The sequence below is a fragment of the Clinocottus analis genome, unplaced genomic scaffold, assembly GCF_023055335.1.
Source record: "Clinocottus analis isolate CAN_PGR_092001 unplaced genomic scaffold, fCliAna1.0.p SCAF_8, whole genome shotgun sequence".
In the NCBI taxonomy this organism is placed as follows: Eukaryota; Metazoa; Chordata; class Actinopteri; order Perciformes; family Cottidae; genus Clinocottus; species Clinocottus analis.
In genome coordinates, this window is record NW_027176240.1 from 11,455,305 (window position 1) to 11,475,554 (window position 20,250).

At 40.1% G+C, this 20,250-nt stretch overlaps 2 protein-coding genes across 3 annotated transcripts in view; one reads left to right on the plus strand and one right to left on the minus strand.

Moving 5' to 3' along the window:
- wdfy4 (WDFY family member 4) overlaps positions 1 to 9,787 on the plus strand; it is a 39,484-nt gene extending 29,697 nt beyond the window's left edge. For both annotated transcript variants that reach the window (XM_068567586.1, XM_068567585.1), the window contains 15 exons: positions 169 to 211; positions 1,026 to 1,145; positions 1,237 to 1,360; positions 1,445 to 1,554; positions 2,587 to 2,737; positions 3,547 to 3,638; positions 4,832 to 5,041; positions 5,149 to 5,269; positions 6,412 to 6,569; positions 7,176 to 7,334; positions 7,424 to 7,603; positions 7,749 to 7,931; positions 8,426 to 8,513; positions 9,149 to 9,278; positions 9,439 to 9,787. In XM_068567586.1, coding sequence (XP_068423687.1) covers positions 169 to 211; positions 1,026 to 1,145; positions 1,237 to 1,360; positions 1,445 to 1,554; positions 2,587 to 2,737; positions 3,547 to 3,638; positions 4,832 to 5,041; positions 5,149 to 5,269; positions 6,412 to 6,569; positions 7,176 to 7,334; positions 7,424 to 7,603; positions 7,749 to 7,931; positions 8,426 to 8,513; positions 9,149 to 9,278; positions 9,439 to 9,502 — 1,933 coding nt within the window. In that variant the 3' untranslated portion in view covers positions 9,503 to 9,787. The remainder of the gene's footprint in view (positions 1 to 168; positions 212 to 1,025; positions 1,146 to 1,236; positions 1,361 to 1,444; positions 1,555 to 2,586; positions 2,738 to 3,546; positions 3,639 to 4,831; positions 5,042 to 5,148; positions 5,270 to 6,411; positions 6,570 to 7,175; positions 7,335 to 7,423; positions 7,604 to 7,748; positions 7,932 to 8,425; positions 8,514 to 9,148; positions 9,279 to 9,438) is intronic.
- Positions 9,788 to 11,463: 1,676 nt separating this feature from the next.
- On the minus strand, positions 11,464 to 18,763 carry vstm4a (V-set and transmembrane domain containing 4a). Its single transcript, XM_068568379.1, has 8 exons — positions 18,691 to 18,763; positions 16,968 to 17,441; positions 13,957 to 14,007; positions 13,734 to 13,841; positions 13,585 to 13,618; positions 13,252 to 13,397; positions 12,652 to 12,719; positions 11,464 to 11,925 (listed from the first exon to the last, which is right to left on the minus strand). The coding sequence occupies exons 1-8, from the start codon at positions 18,737 to 18,739 to the stop codon at positions 11,773 to 11,775; spliced, it is 1,083 nt and encodes a 360-aa protein (XP_068424480.1). The 5' UTR covers positions 18,740 to 18,763; the 3' UTR covers positions 11,464 to 11,772.
- Positions 18,764 to 20,250: the final 1,487 nt, after the last annotated feature.

A 20,250-nucleotide genomic window follows, 5' to 3' on the forward strand; every position in this document is an offset into this window, starting at 1 on the left:
AACTGCTCCCACAGCTGTGCACAGTTTCCATCGCTCACCTCCACTCTTCAGTTTCACTTTTCAACATGGGTTGTTAGGCAACAGAGCAAGTACACAACTTTGTGTGGTGGGCAGCCATTAACCTCTGATGCTAATTTATGGTATTTTTTTATTTTTATTGTGCTTTAGGAAGACTCCTGCGGTTGAAAAGGCAGCCCTTGGTAAATGGCAGGTAATGCAATAAACAGACATTTAGCCATTTGTTTTTTGTGTTTAACGATAAACTAACTCCATTAACATCAGAAGAGATTGTCACAATGTTGAACAGATAACTAAGCCATTTATTCCCAATGGTGTGATGCAACTAAATAAATTACTGTAATTAAATACAATGTTTATGTACTTGTACTTTACTTGAGTAATTTCTTTTTTCCCACTTTCTACTTCTACTCCTCTAAATTTCAAAGGGAAATATTCTACTTTTCACTTTACTACATGTTTGACAACTTTACTTTAAAAAATATTTTTTATGCATGCTAAGAGCTTAAAAAATACTATGGTTTGTTATAAATTAAATTACTTGACAGTTCAAATACAGCTAAAATAATTAATCAATTAGCTGATTATTTCTATGGAAATTGTTTTTAATACACATCATGATTCCAGGTTTAGAAATGTGATGATTATTTTCTGATTACCCTTTTTATTTATTTAAATTATGATTATAATTGTCATTATAATAACAAAACAAACATTGTTTGACCTGTGGGTAATTGTGACAGTAATTTCTTTAAAATCCATCTACTAGTGGAGAAAATAACCAGCAGATAAATCTATAATGAAAGAAGGAAGAATAGTAATAGTACAAAATAGGAATAATAAGGATAATGTACTTCACAATGTTACAAGTAAACTTATTGCATTGAAAACATAACTTCAGTTAATGTACAAAGTATTTATACTGTGTGTAATTAGTAGTACTTTCTCCATCACAGTGTATAACTATATTCCAGTGTTACTTCATATTTCTTTTGTCTGTCCTCCAGAGAGGGGAAATAAGTAACTTTGAGTACTTGATGCATCTGAACACCATCGCTGGGAGGACATATAATGACCTGATGCAGTACCCGATCTTCCCCTGGGTCCTAGCTGACTATCAGTCAGAGGTGAGGTCGCACACATTGGCATCTTCGTCTTGAACATTCATATTAGAGGGGCGGTGTAAAGCAAGCGTTTGATTTATTTTAACCCTTAAAGGTGCTCGATCTGTCAAATCCTTCAACTTTCCGTGACCTGTCTAAACCAATGGGAGCTCAGACAGAGAAGAGGAGACAGGTGTTCATCCAAAGATATGAAGAAGTTGAGAACACTGAGGGTGAAGGTATGGATTCAGCTCTTTACTTTTCATTCTTCTTGCCTTTTGCTGTTCACTGAACTTTTTAATCCATCGACTTTTACGCAACAGGAGATTTGTCGGCACAATGCCACTACTGTACCCACTACTCCTCGGCCATCATTGTATCGTCCTTCCTCGTCAGGATGGAGCCGTTTTCACACACGTTCCAGACACTGCAGGTTGGGCCTGAGACACTCACTCTTGGTCACTTGTATGCCCTTCAAATGAATCAGCCACGAGATAAACAGCTCAACTTTTTAAATTTAGAACAGCATGAAATAGAAAGAGGAATCTGAAATACAGTATAGTATAGAAAAGTAGAATACTAAACAATTAGGCAGTACAACTTGTGAGACTATACCACAGCAAACATGTTATCAGGACATCAAACGTGTAATCATAAAGGCTTAGAAAAGCTTGCAGTAAGTTTACTCAATGATGACAGATGGGATAAAGTGTTTATCAATCTATAACCTTTAGAACTTGAAGAGGTTTTGTTAATGAATCAAAGAAACATTTTATCCTCTGACAGCTACAACACAAGAGTTTCATTCAGTAACATTCTTCACTTATTTGTACTTTCAAACATAAACCTCCTGATAATCTGCCTCTACCAAGAGCTATTTCCAGCACTACAGATCCTGTTTCAATGCTGTTTTGGTCTTAAAACAGATTATAGAGATTTCAATATATATGCAAATAATTACAGAAAGCATTGAAAAGAAGCCAATGCAAATGGATCCAAGTGTTACCAAATTACAATATAGCATCCAATTGATTATAATGAAAAGGCTTGCATATTTGATAGTGAAAATAAAGCAATAAAGATGTTAGTCTGGTGAATTACAGTGGCTTTTTGTCTTCTGAAGCACATAACGGGTGTGCAGTAATATCCATAACTGGATTTACATCTCTAACTGAATTTACCAGTGTGTATATATATATATTTTCATTCATTGAGGTAATTGTTTTACTTTAAATTACATTCTCCCTCATGAGATTTCTATCATAGATTATGGAATTTCACAGAAAGATGAAAAGCTTCCTTCAAATAGTAGCAGATATTTCTTGCTTACATAATACAATTAAGAATATAAAATATAGCTCACTGCACTGAATCAAGCAGAACTACTTTATTAATATGCCTGTTGCAAAGTTTGGTTCAGCAGTGTGCCGGCGGTCTGACAGTGCGGTGCCTTGTCTTCCCGCAGGGAGGGTTTGACATCCCAGAGCGGATGTTTTACAACGTAAAGAAGGAGTGGGAGTCGGCCTCCAGAGACAACACGGGCGACGTCAGAGAGCTCATCCCAGAATTCTTCTACCTGTCTGACTTCCTGCTGAACTCCAACCACATCCAGCTGGGTCAGTCACAAAATCATCCCCTGTGTATCTAAATGAATGACTAAAGTGAGAGGTAATTTCCCTGAACAAACACTGTTGTTACTTATGTGCCCAACGGATGTTTATTTTTTTATTGCATTTGTTAACAAATCATAATCTAAATACCCAAACCAACAATGTGTTAGTTTGTCTGTCCTGTCTGTAGTTTTCAGTCCAACGTGTTGTTTTTCTTCTAAAAACGATCAATTTTGTGTCGCCGCATCCGAGGGAACATTAGCTAGCTAACTGTGGCAAAACATGTTTGTCTCTGCCTGATGATGGTGTGTTTTTATTGCTGTGGTGATATTCGACTATAACTTGTCATTGAATGTAGGTTTTGTTAAAATTACTATGTTTTTTATTTATATTAATTCTTGAGCAAATTTAGAAATTTGAATAACTAGCTTTGTAAATAACCCAATCCTTGAATGTAATTTAACAATTTCTGTGGCACTCTGTCGCGGTTCAGAGTAGCCGCTTTAGAGGTAGCCTCTTTTCTTGTAAATGAACACAAATCTGTTTTATTTCTGTTTTTTAATGAACAAAACGCATAGAAGCCTTACAAACGTGTGAAATGTGTTTCCTTTCTTATCAAATATTTGAAAAAACAAAATTGTGTGAACCTGCATTGTTTTCATTGACTAGCCAAAACACATTTTTCATTACTCAATTGCTAAAGCATGTCCATGTGTGTACTTGTGTGTGTGCTAGTGAAGCACAAACATGAACCACAAAGAAAACACAGCGCTAAACCCACAGGGTGTCTTTAAACTCCTTCCATATCTCTCTAGGCTCTATGGAGGATGGTACCGCTCTGGGAGATGTGGAGCTGCCTCCGTGGGCAAAAGGTGACCCCCAGGAGTTCATTAGGATCCATCGAGAGGTCAGTGCCCCCGACCTCACCAGGCTTGTTTGTTACAGTGGCCAGTCTGAACTATTGCATACAGGAACTTTTCCCATGAGACCTAATACTGTTTGTCAATACTTGTTGATGCATGTGCACATAAGACACACTGTTTTAGTATCTCAAACAGTCGCTACTGTAATAGTCAGACCGTAATCGTGTTGGTTGCAGTCAGTCTGTTTGTCTTCGTTCTTTCTTCTACAGTATAAGAGACGGATCTTATTCACAGCAGCTAGTCTCATTCATTATATTCTCTCAAGGCCATGTTGTCTCATTGAGCGTGGGTCAGTTAAATACTTCCAACACTGAATATTTTCAAATATAATGACCGATTGTTTTGCTTATCAAGACAATCTATATAAAGGCATGTGTCTGAAGTTCAGATGACAGACAGCGAAGGACAAAAAGCCCATTTAACGCTATTCAGGGCAGGCACAAGACTCTCCATTTTTCATAATATCATTATTTCTGCCAGCTGTTTATGGGCTGAAAGTGTTTCTTTCTTCTCTTTCCCTGTGTGGTGTTGTTGTATATCTCTTTTCTTTTTCTCTCTGTTTGTCTGATTTCTTCATTGAGACCTTCCCTTTTTCAATTCCCGGGGTATCTATGATGGTTATCACTCTGTAATCTACTGAACTACTCATATTGCCCACCATTCTCATAAAATTAGTGACTTTAGGAGATTGTTTTTTCTTCCATAGACAAATTAACTCAGGACAATATATCCTTGTTATGATGTTGTTTTTTCCATTTTCTGGTATTCCAGGATGGGTTTATTAACATTGGGTGTTTGGATGCACATGCTGGTCATAAAGCCCACTTTTCCTTATTAACTCTTCAAAACCAATCTCTGGCTAATTCCACCCAAATCCTTCTTTAATTCAGACATGAAGATAAGCTCATAACACAGCGGTGCAGCGCCTTTCTGTTCTTGACTTCTAAATTGACTTTTGAAAGAAATCATACTGCACCTGAATAATTTGATTGGTTGTGCATTCTTGAAGAAGTTTCTTGTGTTTCTAAACTCTCATATTAACAGTTTGACTGATGGTTTTGGACCCACTGCAATAACTATGAGCACTGCATACGGATGTATTTTAAGACTGCACAGTGCATGTATAGTAGTTTTGTAATATTGAGGTGGTCTTAGTTTATGCCACAATTTCTCTTAGGCCTTGGAAAGTGACTATGTGAGTGCCCACCTCCATCTGTGGATCGACCTGATTTTTGGGTACCAACAACAAGGCCCGGCTGCAGTAGAAAGTGTGAACACGTTCCACCCTTACTTCTATGCTAAGAGAGGCCGACAGGATGCTAAGGACCCCCTCATCAAGAGCACAATCTTGGGTTACGTCAGCAACTTTGGCCAAGTCCCCAAACAGGTAAAAAGAATAAGCTGGGGAAAGTGAAATACATTACTTCTCACATGCAAGTGCTTCGTATTGTTATTGAAAATAATTTGTGTGTATCATCTCTGTCTATTCAATAGCTCTTCATTAAGCCACATCCCCCTCGCAGTGGCACTAAGAAAGACGGTTCATCACCACCTTATCCCACTCCATTTTTCTTTAAACTGGATAAACTGAAGACCACCATGCAGCCATATAGAGGTACAGCTAAATAATTAAAAGAGTATCTTGGATCACAAATTTTTTATCCTAAAGGAATTGTTTGGAAATTTGGCAATTATGCTTTCTTGCCAAAAGTGAGATGAAAAGATAAATACCACTTTCATATCTATGTGGCTGCTGTCGGTTCATATTTAGCGTACACTCAGCCAAAATGTTAAATGAAGGTACAAAATGAAGTCATTATAACGGAGTGTTATAAACAACAATGATTTCCAAACAACTCAAATAACAAAGCTGAATTATCAGTAAACTAAAGTATGTTCCATTTGTCACCATTTTGTATTGTTCCTGCTTTATTTTATTTCACACCGTTTGATCTAAATTATTATATATAAGATGTGCCCAGGTCTCAAGAGGGTCATTGAAACGGAGCAAGAATGTCCATAGATTAATTTACACTATGGAAGGGTAGAAGGAGCTATCTGTTAGAGCTACAATATGGAGATGACTCTTCTGCTGAGCCCTACTTAATAATCTGAAAATCCCTAAAGGCCCACTGAGGGAGAGGAGATGAATCTGTGAATGTTCAGGGAGAGATTCCTGCATATTACATTTCATATTAAATCTTAGAGTGTCTGATCTGATCAATAAGCAGATAGAGATGAATAGGAGGAAGAATGTTAAAACTGATGCAGACACAGCCCCTTTCCTGGGATTTAAGAAGCCGAACTGGCGATGGAATATAATGATTTCTGCCTGTTCCTGCATGAATAGATCATTTGCAGGCAGAATTACAGCCACACTGCAACACACACACACACACACACACACACACACACACACATAACTTGTGCTGTCCAGGATGCAGGTGTCCCCGCCGGACAGAGCCTCAGCGTGTTGTGACCCGGCAATAGCTGTTTTAATTGCCTAGTTTTCTGTGGTCAGTTTAATAAAATTCTTCAAAGGTTTATACTGAGCGACCAAACTCTTTAATGTGATGTTTTTGAAGAGCCATTATCTTTATTTGGCCAGGCAAGTTTATTCAGGTATACATAAGGCAGAATAAGTTCACTCTTTCTATTTTTTACACCACAACTTTTTTTTATGGTTTAACTGACAATTAAAAAAAACTTCCTGCTGATGGTGCAGCAATCTCAGTATCACTGTAAACCTTTCTGCAGAGCTGCCGAGAGGCCCGGTAGGTCAGATACTGTGTCTGGAAAAAGAGGTTGTGGTCCTGGAGAGAAACCGTCTCTTCCTGTCTCCTCCTTCGAGCTGCTTCTTCAGCTGGGGCTTCCCTGACTACAGCTGTGCCTTTGGAAACTATGCCACGGAAAAGGTATGTTTGTCAGCCAATGCAGTAGGTCACATTTACATCGTTTGTATTATTGCACAACCTTCCAACTAGAAACTCCATTTGACCCAACATGCATGTGAAGCATCTCACTGGTTGTGAATAAAGCCTCACACGCAGTTAGCTAATCAGTATCGGCGGCGAGCTTTGTAATTTGCAAAGCTTCACCTCACTTCAGAGCGCGACACACTGCTGTGTTAGCGTCGTCCACTGATTTCATCACAGCTAGTTAGAAACTTGGTTCAAGTAATTCACCCATACAATATCTGGCAAAGCCATCTTTTGCTTGATGACTCAGCATTGTCTTGGTTTCTGTTGTAATGGTTTGTGTGTTTTGATGAGTTTGCTACACTATATACCTACAATACCGACTTTGGGGAGCGTAGGTACAAGACTAATATCAACGAGATACTTTAACACATTCAAATAAAATATTTTTTAATTACCATTACAGTTCCTTGACGACAAGTCTGCATCACATTATCTTATGAAACTATGAAATATCCAAACGCAACCATAAGCTCATTTCATCATGGATACTTAATTCACACACACAGTCGTAATGGTCCACTCATTTATGTGCATCTCCAGCCCTTTGCCGTGTGTGAGAGTTTGTGTGGCTGGGGGGAGACGCTGTGCGCCGCCTGTCCGAACCAGTCGACCATCGTCACTGCAGGAACCAGCACTGTGGTCTGTGTGTGGGACGTAGTGGTCAACAAGGACAAGCTCCCTCACATGAAACTCAGACAGGTTAGTTTGCAACAGAAGTGTTGAACGGTAACGTCCAGGATGTATTTGCTTGCATATAGAATAACATTGACCGTGCTTTTTCTTTTTAGCCATTATACGGTCACACAGACTCAGTGACATGTCTGGCTGTGTCTGAGGTCCACAGCATGATAGTAAGTGGCTCCCGTGACCTCACCTGCATCCTGTGGGATATCGAGGAGCTAAGCTACATCACTCAGTTAGCAGGACACACGACCAGCATCTCTGCACTGGCTATCAATGAACTGACTGTAAGTTCACCTTCTGGATCTCCCTCTTTATATTTTTATATTTGAAAGAGAGGTTTTTCATTCTTGTCACCATGCAGTTCCTCTCTGTATGTGCATCCCCGTCTTTGAGAAAATGGGTGTCAACAACAATATTATTTTCTCCAAGGGAGAAATTGCATCATGTGCAGGACCTCTGCTGTACCTGTGGACTATGAAGGGTCAGCTTTTGACCCGCACTGACACGTCCTGCGGGCCTCAGGCAGACATCCTGTGTGTCAGCTTCACACAGCGACACGAGTGGGATGCCAAGAACGTCATAGTCACTGGCTGTGCAGACGGCGTCATACGGGTGAGTGTTTTTTATATGATTGTCGTAATGTAGCAGACGTTGTCTTTCATACACAAAGAGACGGTCTTTAACGTTACAGTGTTTTGTATGACTAATGGATCAGCGGGAGAGTCTTCTTTCTTTTCATATTGTATTCCAATGTGGCGTGAATGCGGCATTACTTTGGTTTTGGCCTTGCAGGTAACAGCTTGGATGTCTACTAAGGTATTAATAACAGCATATGCTTTGTGTGTGTGTGTGTGACTCCTTTTGTGTAGGATTAATATAAGCACATACTGCCTCTCTGCAATCAAAGCCGCAAACTCTAAATTGGGCTTCACTTGGGAGTGGGTGCCCATGCAACATGCACAACACACACACACACAAATGGTATTATTACTTTATTATTACCTTGAGGTGTGTAGGTGTGGGTGTGTGTGCGCACACTGGTGCTTGTGTGATTGTTATGTTGAATTATGTCTGATTTTGCTACTCGTTATGTGTCTCTCATACAGATATGGAAGACAGAGTACACCAGAACACAATTACCTGGCCCTCCAGAAGAGCCTGTGTCCCCGGGGCAAGACCGAACAGAGAGAGACGGTAATGTTACTGGCAGTAGGATGGAATATACATATAGGTATTTTATTTATACCACAGATTATGGGAGTGTCTGACAGTAGCGAAACAGTGCGACTCACTATTGCGACGGCACAAAAGGAAATTATTCTTGTGTTTTATGTTTCAAAAGAAGCCCATCGCTATCTAATTAGATAAATCCTTAAGTGTGAGATGATTATTTTTAACCGCTCATCTCAGAGCTAGAAAGCGTTGTTCCAGATGAGAGCTTGTAATGCTTACCCCATCCCTCACTAGCATTAGGGCTAGCAGGAATTATGCTGTTATAAAGTTATTAAACATAGAGGCAGTAAACACTGATGAGTAATTCTGCTGACGTGTGTGTGCGTGTATAATTTAGAAAGCAATAATACCCAGATCCAATTTGGCATACGTTGGTTACAGCCTCGCGTCACCTCATAGGAGTATTATACCTGGCAAATTACATTCAGGCAAGTCTTTACGTAACACTGAAGCATTTATATTCAAGGGATTTTTCTCCCTTTAGCAGCCCGCTAACTGCAGATAGAAATCTATTTTTTTTGTTGGGGACCGCTGTGTCAAGGTGGACACCTGCCCTTTGATCTAGTAACGAATGAGGGTTGATGATGTCTCCACAGTGAGCAGCTCATGCCAGGTTCAAGCCTGGGAGAGACATCTTGTATTATGTCGAGAACTGAACAGAAGTCAGGCTGGGTCACAACGCCGCAGCAAGAAAAGTCCGGCAATCACATCGCTGGCCATATCCAGGTACAGTAAATATCATGCACCCAATCACAGCAAACAGAGGAGGGATTAACTTTACATTTGCAAATGTTAACTCTTTGTTGCTGAAAAACATTATTTTAATTCAAATACACTTTTGGAAAACAGTCACTGCTTTAAATAATTGTCAATCTCTTCTGTGCAGGAGCCATGCTACTTTGTTGGCAGGCGATGCCTGGGGCAGAGTTTTCACCTGGACCTGTGAGTGAGGGGGGGCAGGGATTGAACACGATCATGCCTCCAGCTTCCTTTTCTACGCAGACTCTGACAGAGAAAATCCATCAGTGTCTCAGGTCTGACACCAGCTGAGCACTGAGACCGGCTGCACTTCAGATCTGTTCCGTGTGCGTTCAGCAAGAACTGTTACAATATTTCGAACATTCAAGTCTCAGACGAGATGGTTTATCTCCTACATTGATGTCTAATTCTGCATTTGTCTTTGTAAATACTGAATTTCAACAAATGAATAAAACTATTGAAAACTATTTGCATAATACTTCTCCCGTGAGTGATTTTGATTATAACTAAAATCTTGGTTGGCCAGTATTTTCAATTTTTTTTTAAATTGTATTTTCTACCTAGTATTCATAAAGGTGAATCCAGAAGGACACTAGCTAAACTTCTCCAGAGTGGCTGAATTAATTTGCATAATGTGATGTGGGAAAAAAGCGTTTTAAAAACTCACTTCAAAACAATAATTTATTTTAAATGAACCTTTGCTGCTAACTGGGGTGCACAGCTGAGGCGTGTGGTGGAACTGAGAAGCTTCAAGAGGAAAGCGAGAGGACTCGTGTGAATGATGAACAAGAGTGTGCATGCTCAGCCAATGTTCCTGAGAAATGAAGCCTCTTAATAGCATTGTAGAGCTTGAACAGTTCACTTCTCCCGGAATGCCCAACAAGTATCTGTGATCATAAAAGTTTGCTATGCAAATGTCAGCATTATGTGCTATGAGCTTTGTTTGTGGTATGAACAAGTCTGGATGTTTAGTTTCATGTTTACTGATCTTTCTTTGTTGTTTTTCACAATGTGTTTTCAATCTGTGTGTGTGTGCGTGTGCGTGTGTGTGTGTGAGAGAGGGGGAGAGAGAGAGAGCGCCAAAGATGAATGTCTTTTTAGCCACATCAGACAGACAAACATTGATCCTAATCTTTCAGTGGAAACGTAAGATACTGACATTCCTTCATCAATGCACTTATATTCTAATAAATAAGTCAGCATTTCAAATTATGGTAGATTGCGGATGCCTGCCGTCTTTCTGTGTCTGCTGTTCGTGCCTTTCTCATGCACATGCACCACCCCTCTCTATCATAAAGTAAGAGGTCTTTCTCTTTAACCTTTGTGTGTGTGGCTAATTGTGCTAAGTGGAGTAGCTTAATAGAGTGGAAAATAGTCCTCATAATTTTCCCAGAGAGCGAGCAATGACCTTCTCTAAAGCTAACGGCCATCTCCATTCTCTCTACATCGCTGGTTTTATGATATTAAATGTCAAACCATTGGGTTCCTCAGAATAATTAAATCAAATAAATTATTGCACCTAGGCAGAACCATCTTGTAGCCTAACCCAATTATAATGCACTGTAAAGCTAATTATTAACCATGATTACAATTAGTCTAATTTGAATAAATGTAGTCATTAGCAGGTTCATCCAAGTCAGTGAGTCTGAACTGGGGGATGATGGTCTCTCTCTCGATCTCTCCCACTCACAGATAGAGGAGCGTGGAGGAGACTGATGCATATCCAGACCCTTTTATCGTCATCCCATTTTTCACACACTGACCTTCATGAAATGGCCTGCACCCTTCACCTTTCTTGGGTACTTGAGGCATATTGCATGCTGCTTCCAGGATTCATATTTGCTCTTCATGTCTGCGCAGTGTTGGACAAAACCCACGAGCACCACCGAATGCACTGCATCTGCTTGTAATATTGCATTGGTTTGTCTTTTGCTGCATAAAAGACATTTTGCTTGTTGTGACCGAAGATAACATACAGAAACATCTAACAAAGACTAATCCACTTTAAATGGATAATGTAAAACTATTTATATGAATCAAAGAAATTCAGGCCCATGGCATATATTTATTAATTTAGAATAATAGTACTATAATTATAAATGCATTTAAAAAGTGTTACAGTGCAGTGTCTAACTGCAGTAAGAGAGCCTGGGCAACAGTTTATTTCCAAATAGTCTCCTGAGTTTATACAGAATAGTTAACAGTAAGAGTGTTCTATAAACATCTGGCTCGCATGCCAGCAATGTCAACAAACAAAACAGAATTATAAGATCCCAAAACTGCTGTGCTGGAATGGATCTGTGCAGAGGAAATACAAAACCCTCATTTACCAACAGTTGTAGAGTACAGCCAAAACACAAACGCTAAATGCCATACTGATAGTTCATAAATAGTGTACTTTGGTTGCCACTCAGTTCTCACGGGAGGTGCCATGACATGCACATGCCCACACCGGCTTTGTTTACAGCTGTTTTTCCTGGAACACAATCTGAGCGTACACAGTGTCTGGGCTGCAGGCGGTCGGGTCCGGACTGGAGGAGGCTGGGGGCTCCGGCCTCGGTCTGACCAGCTCCAGTTCTGCATATGTCAGACTATCGTCCTGTGATACTCGAGTCTGGAGGAGGGAGGGAGGGGAAAAAAAGGGGAGAAAATCATGAAGGAATTTACTCCAAAAGAGGAAAGATATCTTATATCAAGATATTTTTTTCAGAACAAAAGAAGTGTGTAGGTGTGTATCCATCCTGTCTGCATTTAATCTTGATCAGCAAGCATGCTATTCTTCCACTTTCCATGGAAAACCTCCTTTAGCTCTTTTCCGCCATGAAGGTATGTGTTTACAGGACATCTTGGAGCATACAGTTTACTCAAATAACATTTGGTACAATAGCAGTCCAATCCAACATCCCTAGGTCCTATCGCACTAATCCAATAAATATGTTCGGGCAAAAGGAATGCTTACATCTCCGGAGCTTTGTTTCACGGCACAATCACAAGAACGGCATCAGTAGAACTACTGATGATCCTGAGTTTGAAATATTTGTTTGACATTTTTATTGTAGATATAAAACCAACGAAGCACTCTAAATAAATAATTGTGTTTGAGAAGCAATAAAGCTAAATAGAATTATCAAGCTCATAACTGAATAAAGAGATGGCAATAAACTCCTGTAGACAATCGTGCAGTCGTGAGACATATCCCCTCCCTCTTGCATGTGCCTCAGTAACAATTCTGCGCATGAAAAAAACACATTTTCAAAATGTTACTAATACTTTTTAATTGTTTTAAATGATTGAATGGGGGAAGTGGACATGTATGAATAGTGAGAACAAGAAGACTTACAGTGGAGGAACTCCTGAGCTGAGTCTTTAACCTTCTGGGCTTCTGAGGTCTCTTTGCAGCAACAGGCACTGGAAAAAAAGAGACGACCTAAATTGACTCAAATAAAGAGGATAATAACATTTTAGTCTCGAACAAACAACGCTGTTTTGGTCAGGAAAATGTAATTGTTTTTGGGGGGCTGGAGCTTACGCTCATGTCTCCAATGTGTTTGCATATGAGGTGAAAACTCAAATTTTAAAAATGCATTTTCTGTGGAGTGACACTATTAATTATTGAGCCACTGAGCACCTCTTAAAAGTGTGCGAGAGTACTTTTATGGTTTGAATTCATATAACAGTTATTACGTTAGATGTATCCCAATGCAGTAATCAAAGTCCTAATTATGTTTGTTTTTTCCAAAAACAATCAAATAAAACATTTTGAAAAGGAAAAATACTCTTTAAACTGCTTATAACTCATGTCACCACTGAGCCCATATTTATTGATCTGGGGTCACAAGTTTGCTTTATTTTAAAAAGTCACGAGGCAAAGAAATTGTGGAACCAGTGAAAAAGTATATTCTCCTAGAAGATATATTCTGCACTTAAAATGCTCCTTTACCTTTGGCTGGTATGTGTGGTGGTGGCACCTCAGGGAGTTGAGGTGCTGTTACTGCTCTTCTTTCAGGTTTCAGTCTTGTGTCTTTCCGTTGGGCTCTTGGGGAGGAACTGGAGGAACTGCTGGAGCTGGTCACAGTCTCTCCAGAGCTGCATCGAGCAGAAGAGTTTTTAAAGTTTGAATTACATCAATGATCATTCCGATTAATTTGGCAATAATTAAATTGTGTTGATAATTTAGTCTGTTTTTTTTTACAACCAGCAATCCAAAACCAAAAATATTAACTTGAAATTATTTGAGAAGTTATGAATGGAATGATGAAGTAAATAACTGCACCTGCTTTCTGGACACTTCACTATAAGATAAGTATCTGTGGAGAAATTAGCAGGGGAAAAAATCATGTATGTTTATTGTGTTGAATAGAAAAACTGAAATATTAGGTTGAAAATGTGAAATTACTGACGGAAAACAAATGATGGTTTCACCTTTGAGCCGGTGTCTTCTGTAAAAGTATTGGCCGGTGAGAACCAGAGTGAACAGGAAGATGGACAGCAGGCCCAGTGAGCAAATCAGCACGGCACACAAATACACATCTATAAAACAAAAACATGAAACTCCTTTAAAAAGGCAAACAGTGGCATTATCCCTTAAAATAAGACTTGCATGTGGTAAAGCAAAACAGACGAAAGACTAGAGATGAAAAAATACCTGCATATAAACGCCATGGTCCTTCACTACCATCTTCAAGGGTGACGTGCACTTGAGAAAAATGTAAAAAACATAAAAAAGTAAGTACAAAATATTACGTTGAGAGTAGAAAACTGTACCCAGACTAAGTATCCTTTTAAAATTGCTGTCGTCTGAGTGCACTGTCTCAACACAGCAGACAGACTCAGTGGTTTCCATAAATATCAAAACTGCATATGAAGGGAGATTCTGCTGCAGCATCAGCCAAACCCACACACACACACACACACACACACACACACACACACGCACACACACACACACACACACACACACACACACACACACACACACACACACAAAGAGGCCCAGTTGTATTGCTGTTCTTGGACAGTCTTTGGGGGTTCCTCATTGCTCTGCGTCTCCACTTCCTTTTGTCTGTTGCTTCACAATCTTTAAATGTTGCAATTGTCTTGTGTGTGGTTATAAGTGTGAAAAGAGAACGAATAAGGAAGTTGTTGTCAGTGCGTGTCAATGAATGATGGGTTCTATATAGGTCAGGGGTATTTAGCAAGAGGTTGAGGAGAGAGTGAGCCGAGGCTATGTACATAAATTACTTAGTGTCCCTGTAATGGCTTTTTAATATGTCTTTTAAACACAGGTTGATAAACATATTAATAAGAAATGATAAGATATTAACTCTAATTGACTTCTAGCCTGTTTCCAGACTGCTGAACTGCCTTCAGAATTGTCAAATGTGGTCTCGGCCATTCAGTCTGAATATCATGTTAATTAATGTCAGGGAGCAACACAATGGCTTTTGTGTGAGCAGAAATGACAAACTGGATCAGATGTTTGATCAGTTTTACAGGCAGAAAAAGCAGAAGACGTATAACGCAACACAAGGCATGTGTTTTTTAAGATACTGCTGTGTTTGATTAGATCTTTATACACCTAATTATTATTAAAATATGTATCTAGTCCAAGAAAAAAGGATAAAAACAAAATAAATTGGATCATAGACATAACAAGGGAGGAGGCTTTGTCACATTGCAATGTCATGCAATGTCATGCAGTATGCTGCTTTTCTAATTCTTAAATCTATTGTTCATTTCATGTCGTAATCATTTCGGAGGGCCAATGTATGATGTTTTATTGGACTGCATTAGGTTGGATGGTATTCCTGCTATATTGTCCCCTGTTGACCACAAAAAGTTAGCAGTTAATGTATAACTCAACCACATATCTGACCTTTTACACTGTGGTTAACCACAAGCTAAACCTCTCATCTGATCAGTGCACCAGCCACAGGTTCAAGATTGGCTGTTAGGGAGCTATTCAAGTACACACTCCTGCCAGATGTGTCTACACAAGCTCACGTTTATAAGGTTTTCATGGAAAGCTGAAAACCACCAGGTACAGATTTAGGTTCATCTGCTTTACTCCGTCAGTGCAGCTGTGAAGACACGACGCAGAAAATATTAACCAACTGCGACAACCAGCAGGGTTAGAAACTTAAAGTCAGAGAGTTAAATACAATGTATTATAACCGCACAGATGGTCTGCTCATTTTTCCAGTTAAGAAAAGCAGAAATTGCTCAACAATTAGGTCGGAAGGTCTAAAGTTATAAGAGAGGAGAAATACAATTATATCCGTGGGGTGTGGTCTTTGCTTTTTCTTTGAGATCTGCACACTAAATTTTAGAGACCAGGGTTCCCTGGATGACAGTTACAAGTTAGTCTTCTCTTTATTTACCCGTACAATATCAGCTCATGTCTGGCTCTGTGGTCAATGCATGTCAGAGATGCCTGAGGTTGTGTGGCTTCCTTCGTGGGACGTTGGCCTGAATATAGGGCAGGGCGTTGTCAGATGGTCCTCTCTGACTGAAATCACTACGCTTTTATGGCATACAACTAGTCAAAGGTAAATAGTGTCAGGTGAAGCCACACTTATAGCACAGTATTGTAGCATATTCTTTAACTATTGAACCCTATCCTGTTTATCCTGTGCATCCCACTGAGACAGACGTCCTTCTGATCAATCCACTTAAATCAGATGAAGGATCATATAGTGTAGAGAAATATATATTACTGCTTGTGATTTCAATTAGTTCTTAAGCTGATTTTTTTCACGTCGTTTATTATATATTGGCACAGACTAAATAAGTTGCACTGCACCCAAATTCTCCAGTAAATTTTCTCCTGAGGCGTGCATAAAAGTAAACCCAGAATGCTGACATCATGTATTGCAGCGTTTTTGAACAAAGCCAGCTCAGCAACACCTTTTACTCCTTGCACTCATACACAGAGTGATATTGTTGAGTGTGGTTTGGCTGTTGAGCTCATTGTTTTGAGATGGAAATGCCAGAGGATTGGGGTCATGCTCAGACACACATACAGCAAAGCGCAGCTAGAGTCAGAAACTACATGCAACACATTTCTAGTGAGCCTTGTCCTTTTGATAAACGTGTTGCTCCTCCTTTATGCGGTTATTTCCATTGCAAGATAACATGGACAGCATGTCTCAGCTGAGTGTGTGGCTGTAAGGGAACTCCTTGGAAAGAAAAATTCCATGGAAAACATTGTCAGATTAATAACCCCAGAAGTCCCGTTTGGGGTTGAAAAAATCGAAATGTAAAAAACTTTATTCATTTATTGTCAAAGGCCAAATGGTGTACAACACAACGCACACTTTTTCTGTTTTGCCAGGTGGTTATGAGAGATAGAATTGTGTTTCTTTACTCGCCTGCCTGGACCAAGCCAAGATTGAATTAATGTTGAAAGAATTCGTTTGCATTTGATTTGACTAAAGGCTCAAAATTGAATGCAATCTGACCCCCTGTTGTGCTTTGGCTCACTGTCGAGGAGATACCACCCAAATGCAGTAGGGTTTACCATCTTGATGAAGAACATCTACACAGCAAGGATGCCGCCCCCAAAAAGGACTTTTAGCCCATTATCAGCCAAAAAGAGGCCCTGTCCCTTTCGATAGACATGTGACATAGAGTGTGTTCAAGGTGACATTGAATTACCTGTCAGCTGTGTGGTGCTGGTACCATTGGATGATGCTCTCCATATGTTTCTGTGTTTGCGAATCTCTTGAACCCTGCAGGTGTAGAAACCCTGGTCCATCCCTGCCGTCACGTTGAGAATCCACAAACGGTACATCTCTCCCTCCGTCTCCTCATGCAGACGGAACTTTAGCTGGGGGAAACGACGGGTGTAGTTCCCATACAGCTTCATTTTCTTTATGCCCATCTTCACAATCAGAAACTGAGAGGGCTCGAGAGCAGGAGGAGACGGGGATGGAGTGGATGGAGCGGACGGAGGGGATGGAGACGGCGCCACAGTGGAAGCAGCAAGAGGAGAAAAGAACCAGCGTAGGATGAGGACACTGCCGCTCCTCTTCCTCTGAGATACCAGGCAGGAGAGTGTCACGTTGTCTTTCTCTGTTACCATGACAACAGGACCAGGGGTCACTGTCACATTCAGGCCATGACATACCTCTGTTGACAAAAGACAGGCGATATGAAGAGAGTTTTTTGTTATACACACACACACACACATATATATATATATATATATATATATATATATATATATATATATATATATATATATATATATATAGTATTTTGTATGGTTCATATTTTGTGTTAAATGCCCAAACCAAGCCATAAAACATAAGCTTTCCAAGCTTAAGAAAACTCAGAATACTGTGATGGTAGCTGGTGTGACCCCTCCCCGCTAGTTCAATTAGCAATTAACTAGAGTTGCTAATGAGCCTCACATGGGAACAGTCTGAGTTCATTTTTGCAAGATGTTTGATTTTCTGCCAAATAAACATAATTGTAGTATTTAGACAGTTTGTTTCGATGCACACCCACTGTGGCTGCTGGGATTTATCTCACTATCACTGGTTTTACTTAATGGCTTTCCATCACCGGATGGGAATTCAGTCTGTAACAGCTAGAAAGTGAAAGAGAACTGAGAGTCAGAAAGCTGAAACACACTTTGTGTGCCCTAGTTCTCTTTCCTTTGAGGTGCTTTTATTCTCCCGCCAGCTGGGTCAGGTCTGTCTCGAAGAGACATGAAGTCTGGACGCAATATGTGAAAGCAGACAGGCAAAGAGAATCTACAGGTGGGAAACATTGGTCTTCAGTTGAGTACAGCACAGAACGAGCAAAGAGAACCACGACAAGATAACAGGGACCATATGTGCTGCCTGGCTGTTTTCTTTGGGGTTTTGTTTCTGTGTTAGTTGGGGAATCTCCCTCAGGGTCTGCTACACTATTTAATGTGACAACAAAAGCAAAAAGAGGGACTTAAACCAAACACAAACCGTAACTAAATCAAAAGATTATAAAGCAGGAAATATGAGTTAAAATCCACTTAATGATTCTATATGGAATGAAAATTGAGCTTCAGGGAGCAAACTTGCTTAACTCAACTGATTCTAAACAAAGCCATATTTGCCCAGTCTGCAAAAGAACCTTCAGTTACGGCAATATTGTTGCCGATAAAGATTACACTTCAAACTTTTAGTTGTTTTAGAGACACTGACTATTAAGATATATTTCTTTTCTAATGTTTGACATATTTCCATGCTACAGAGTAAACTCAAAACGTATGGTTGCACATTGGTGCAAGTGAGATGATAGATCAAGTTACTACTTCAGACGCGTTCCCCTACTTTTTGTCTTGCCTGCTTGCTCACTTTCACACTGGTTATTGCTGTAAACAAGTCAAACTTACCTGTGACCAGAGCCTTAGTCAGGACAAGGACCACTATAGAGAAGTACATTTTCCACAATCAGCGAATCCATAAACCCAGACAACTGCACAGCACTTACACAAGCAGCTACATTCAAAACAGAGCCTGACTGGACGACGCACCAGAGCCCTTACCCACTATTAACTCTTCTCCTCTTTCTCCTCTTTTCTGTGTAATATGAAACAGTAAATGCTCTGTTCCCATTTAGAAACTCCCACTCACTCTCCCAGTACTCTCTCTCTCCCTCTCTCCCCAACTGTCTCTCCCTCCCTCTCTCTCTTTCTGTGTGTCCTGCAAAACGTAGGAAATGTCATTTCCTGTGTTCCTGTGAGGAGTCTTGAACTGCAGCTCCAAACCCCAGAACTCTAAAGCGATGGTCAAGCATCGTGGTTTGTGTGTGTGCGTGTGTGTGTGTGTGTGTGTGTGTGTGTGTGTGTGTGTGTGTGCGTGTGCGTGTGTGTGCGTGTGTGTGTGCATGTGTGTGTGTGCCTGTCATATTGTATGTCATTTTGAAAAACATATACAGTAAAGCGCTGAACAAGCATTTCCATCGCACAAGATTCTCTCAAAGTCAAGGGGCAATCCTCTTCTGTCATTGCCCAATAAAATGGACAAAAAGCAAATGGTAATGTTCATGTATGTGGATGTGGAGGTGCATGCGTGCATGTGTGCATGCATGCGTGTGCTGGGACCTCTCCCTGTCTGGCTGCTGGACAGAGTGGCATGGGCTTGTCTCTGGCTGTGGTCGTCAGCCTGTCCCAGTGGTATGAAGCCTGCTGCTTTATTGGGCAGGCTAAACTGCTGAGGCAGGGCTTCTGCTGGCGCTTCGAGCTCTGCCAAAGCCAAATGGAATTCCACAACAGATTTAACCCTTCAGCTTGTATTGTCTTAAAAAGCATTGATCCTGTGGAAAATGAACTGGCTGTGTCGATAACGTGGTTTATTCTTTTTGGACCTTGACAAAATATTTTGTTTTGAAAGAAGTAAAATATAATTGTATATACAGCTAAGTCATTTTGCAAGTTTTATCTATTGAGTAAAAATGCCAAAATGACAGTTGCAGAAATGTTTTGTCCTCTTAATTACAGCTTTTACTTGGGGTTTCCCTCAAGTTTTCCTTTACATAAGTCTTAAGTTCAAGTCTTGCTCCAGTGGCGGTGTCGCTCTCTTCTGCCCTGCAGTGGTCAAAGCGGGGTACTGCTTCTCAGGGGATCGACAATATTATTTTGAAGCAGAAATTCTCACCACAGCCGAGTACATTTAATCTGAGATGGTGAATCAAGGCAAATCAAAGAAAAGACATTTTCATACCATTATTTCCTTCAGTGGATCCCGTAGGTATACTCGGCAAAGCCTCACACGTCATTAACAAAATGTTATTTTCTCTTTTTGTGTTAACTAACTCTCTAAGGACATATTATTGTGCTCTCTCAATAACACTTTGTAATTGCCTTATGCAGTGTTTTTATGCACTAAAAAGACTCTGAGTCATTCAGACCCTGGGTACACTTCAACAAAACAGGATGGCCTTGGAAGTAATA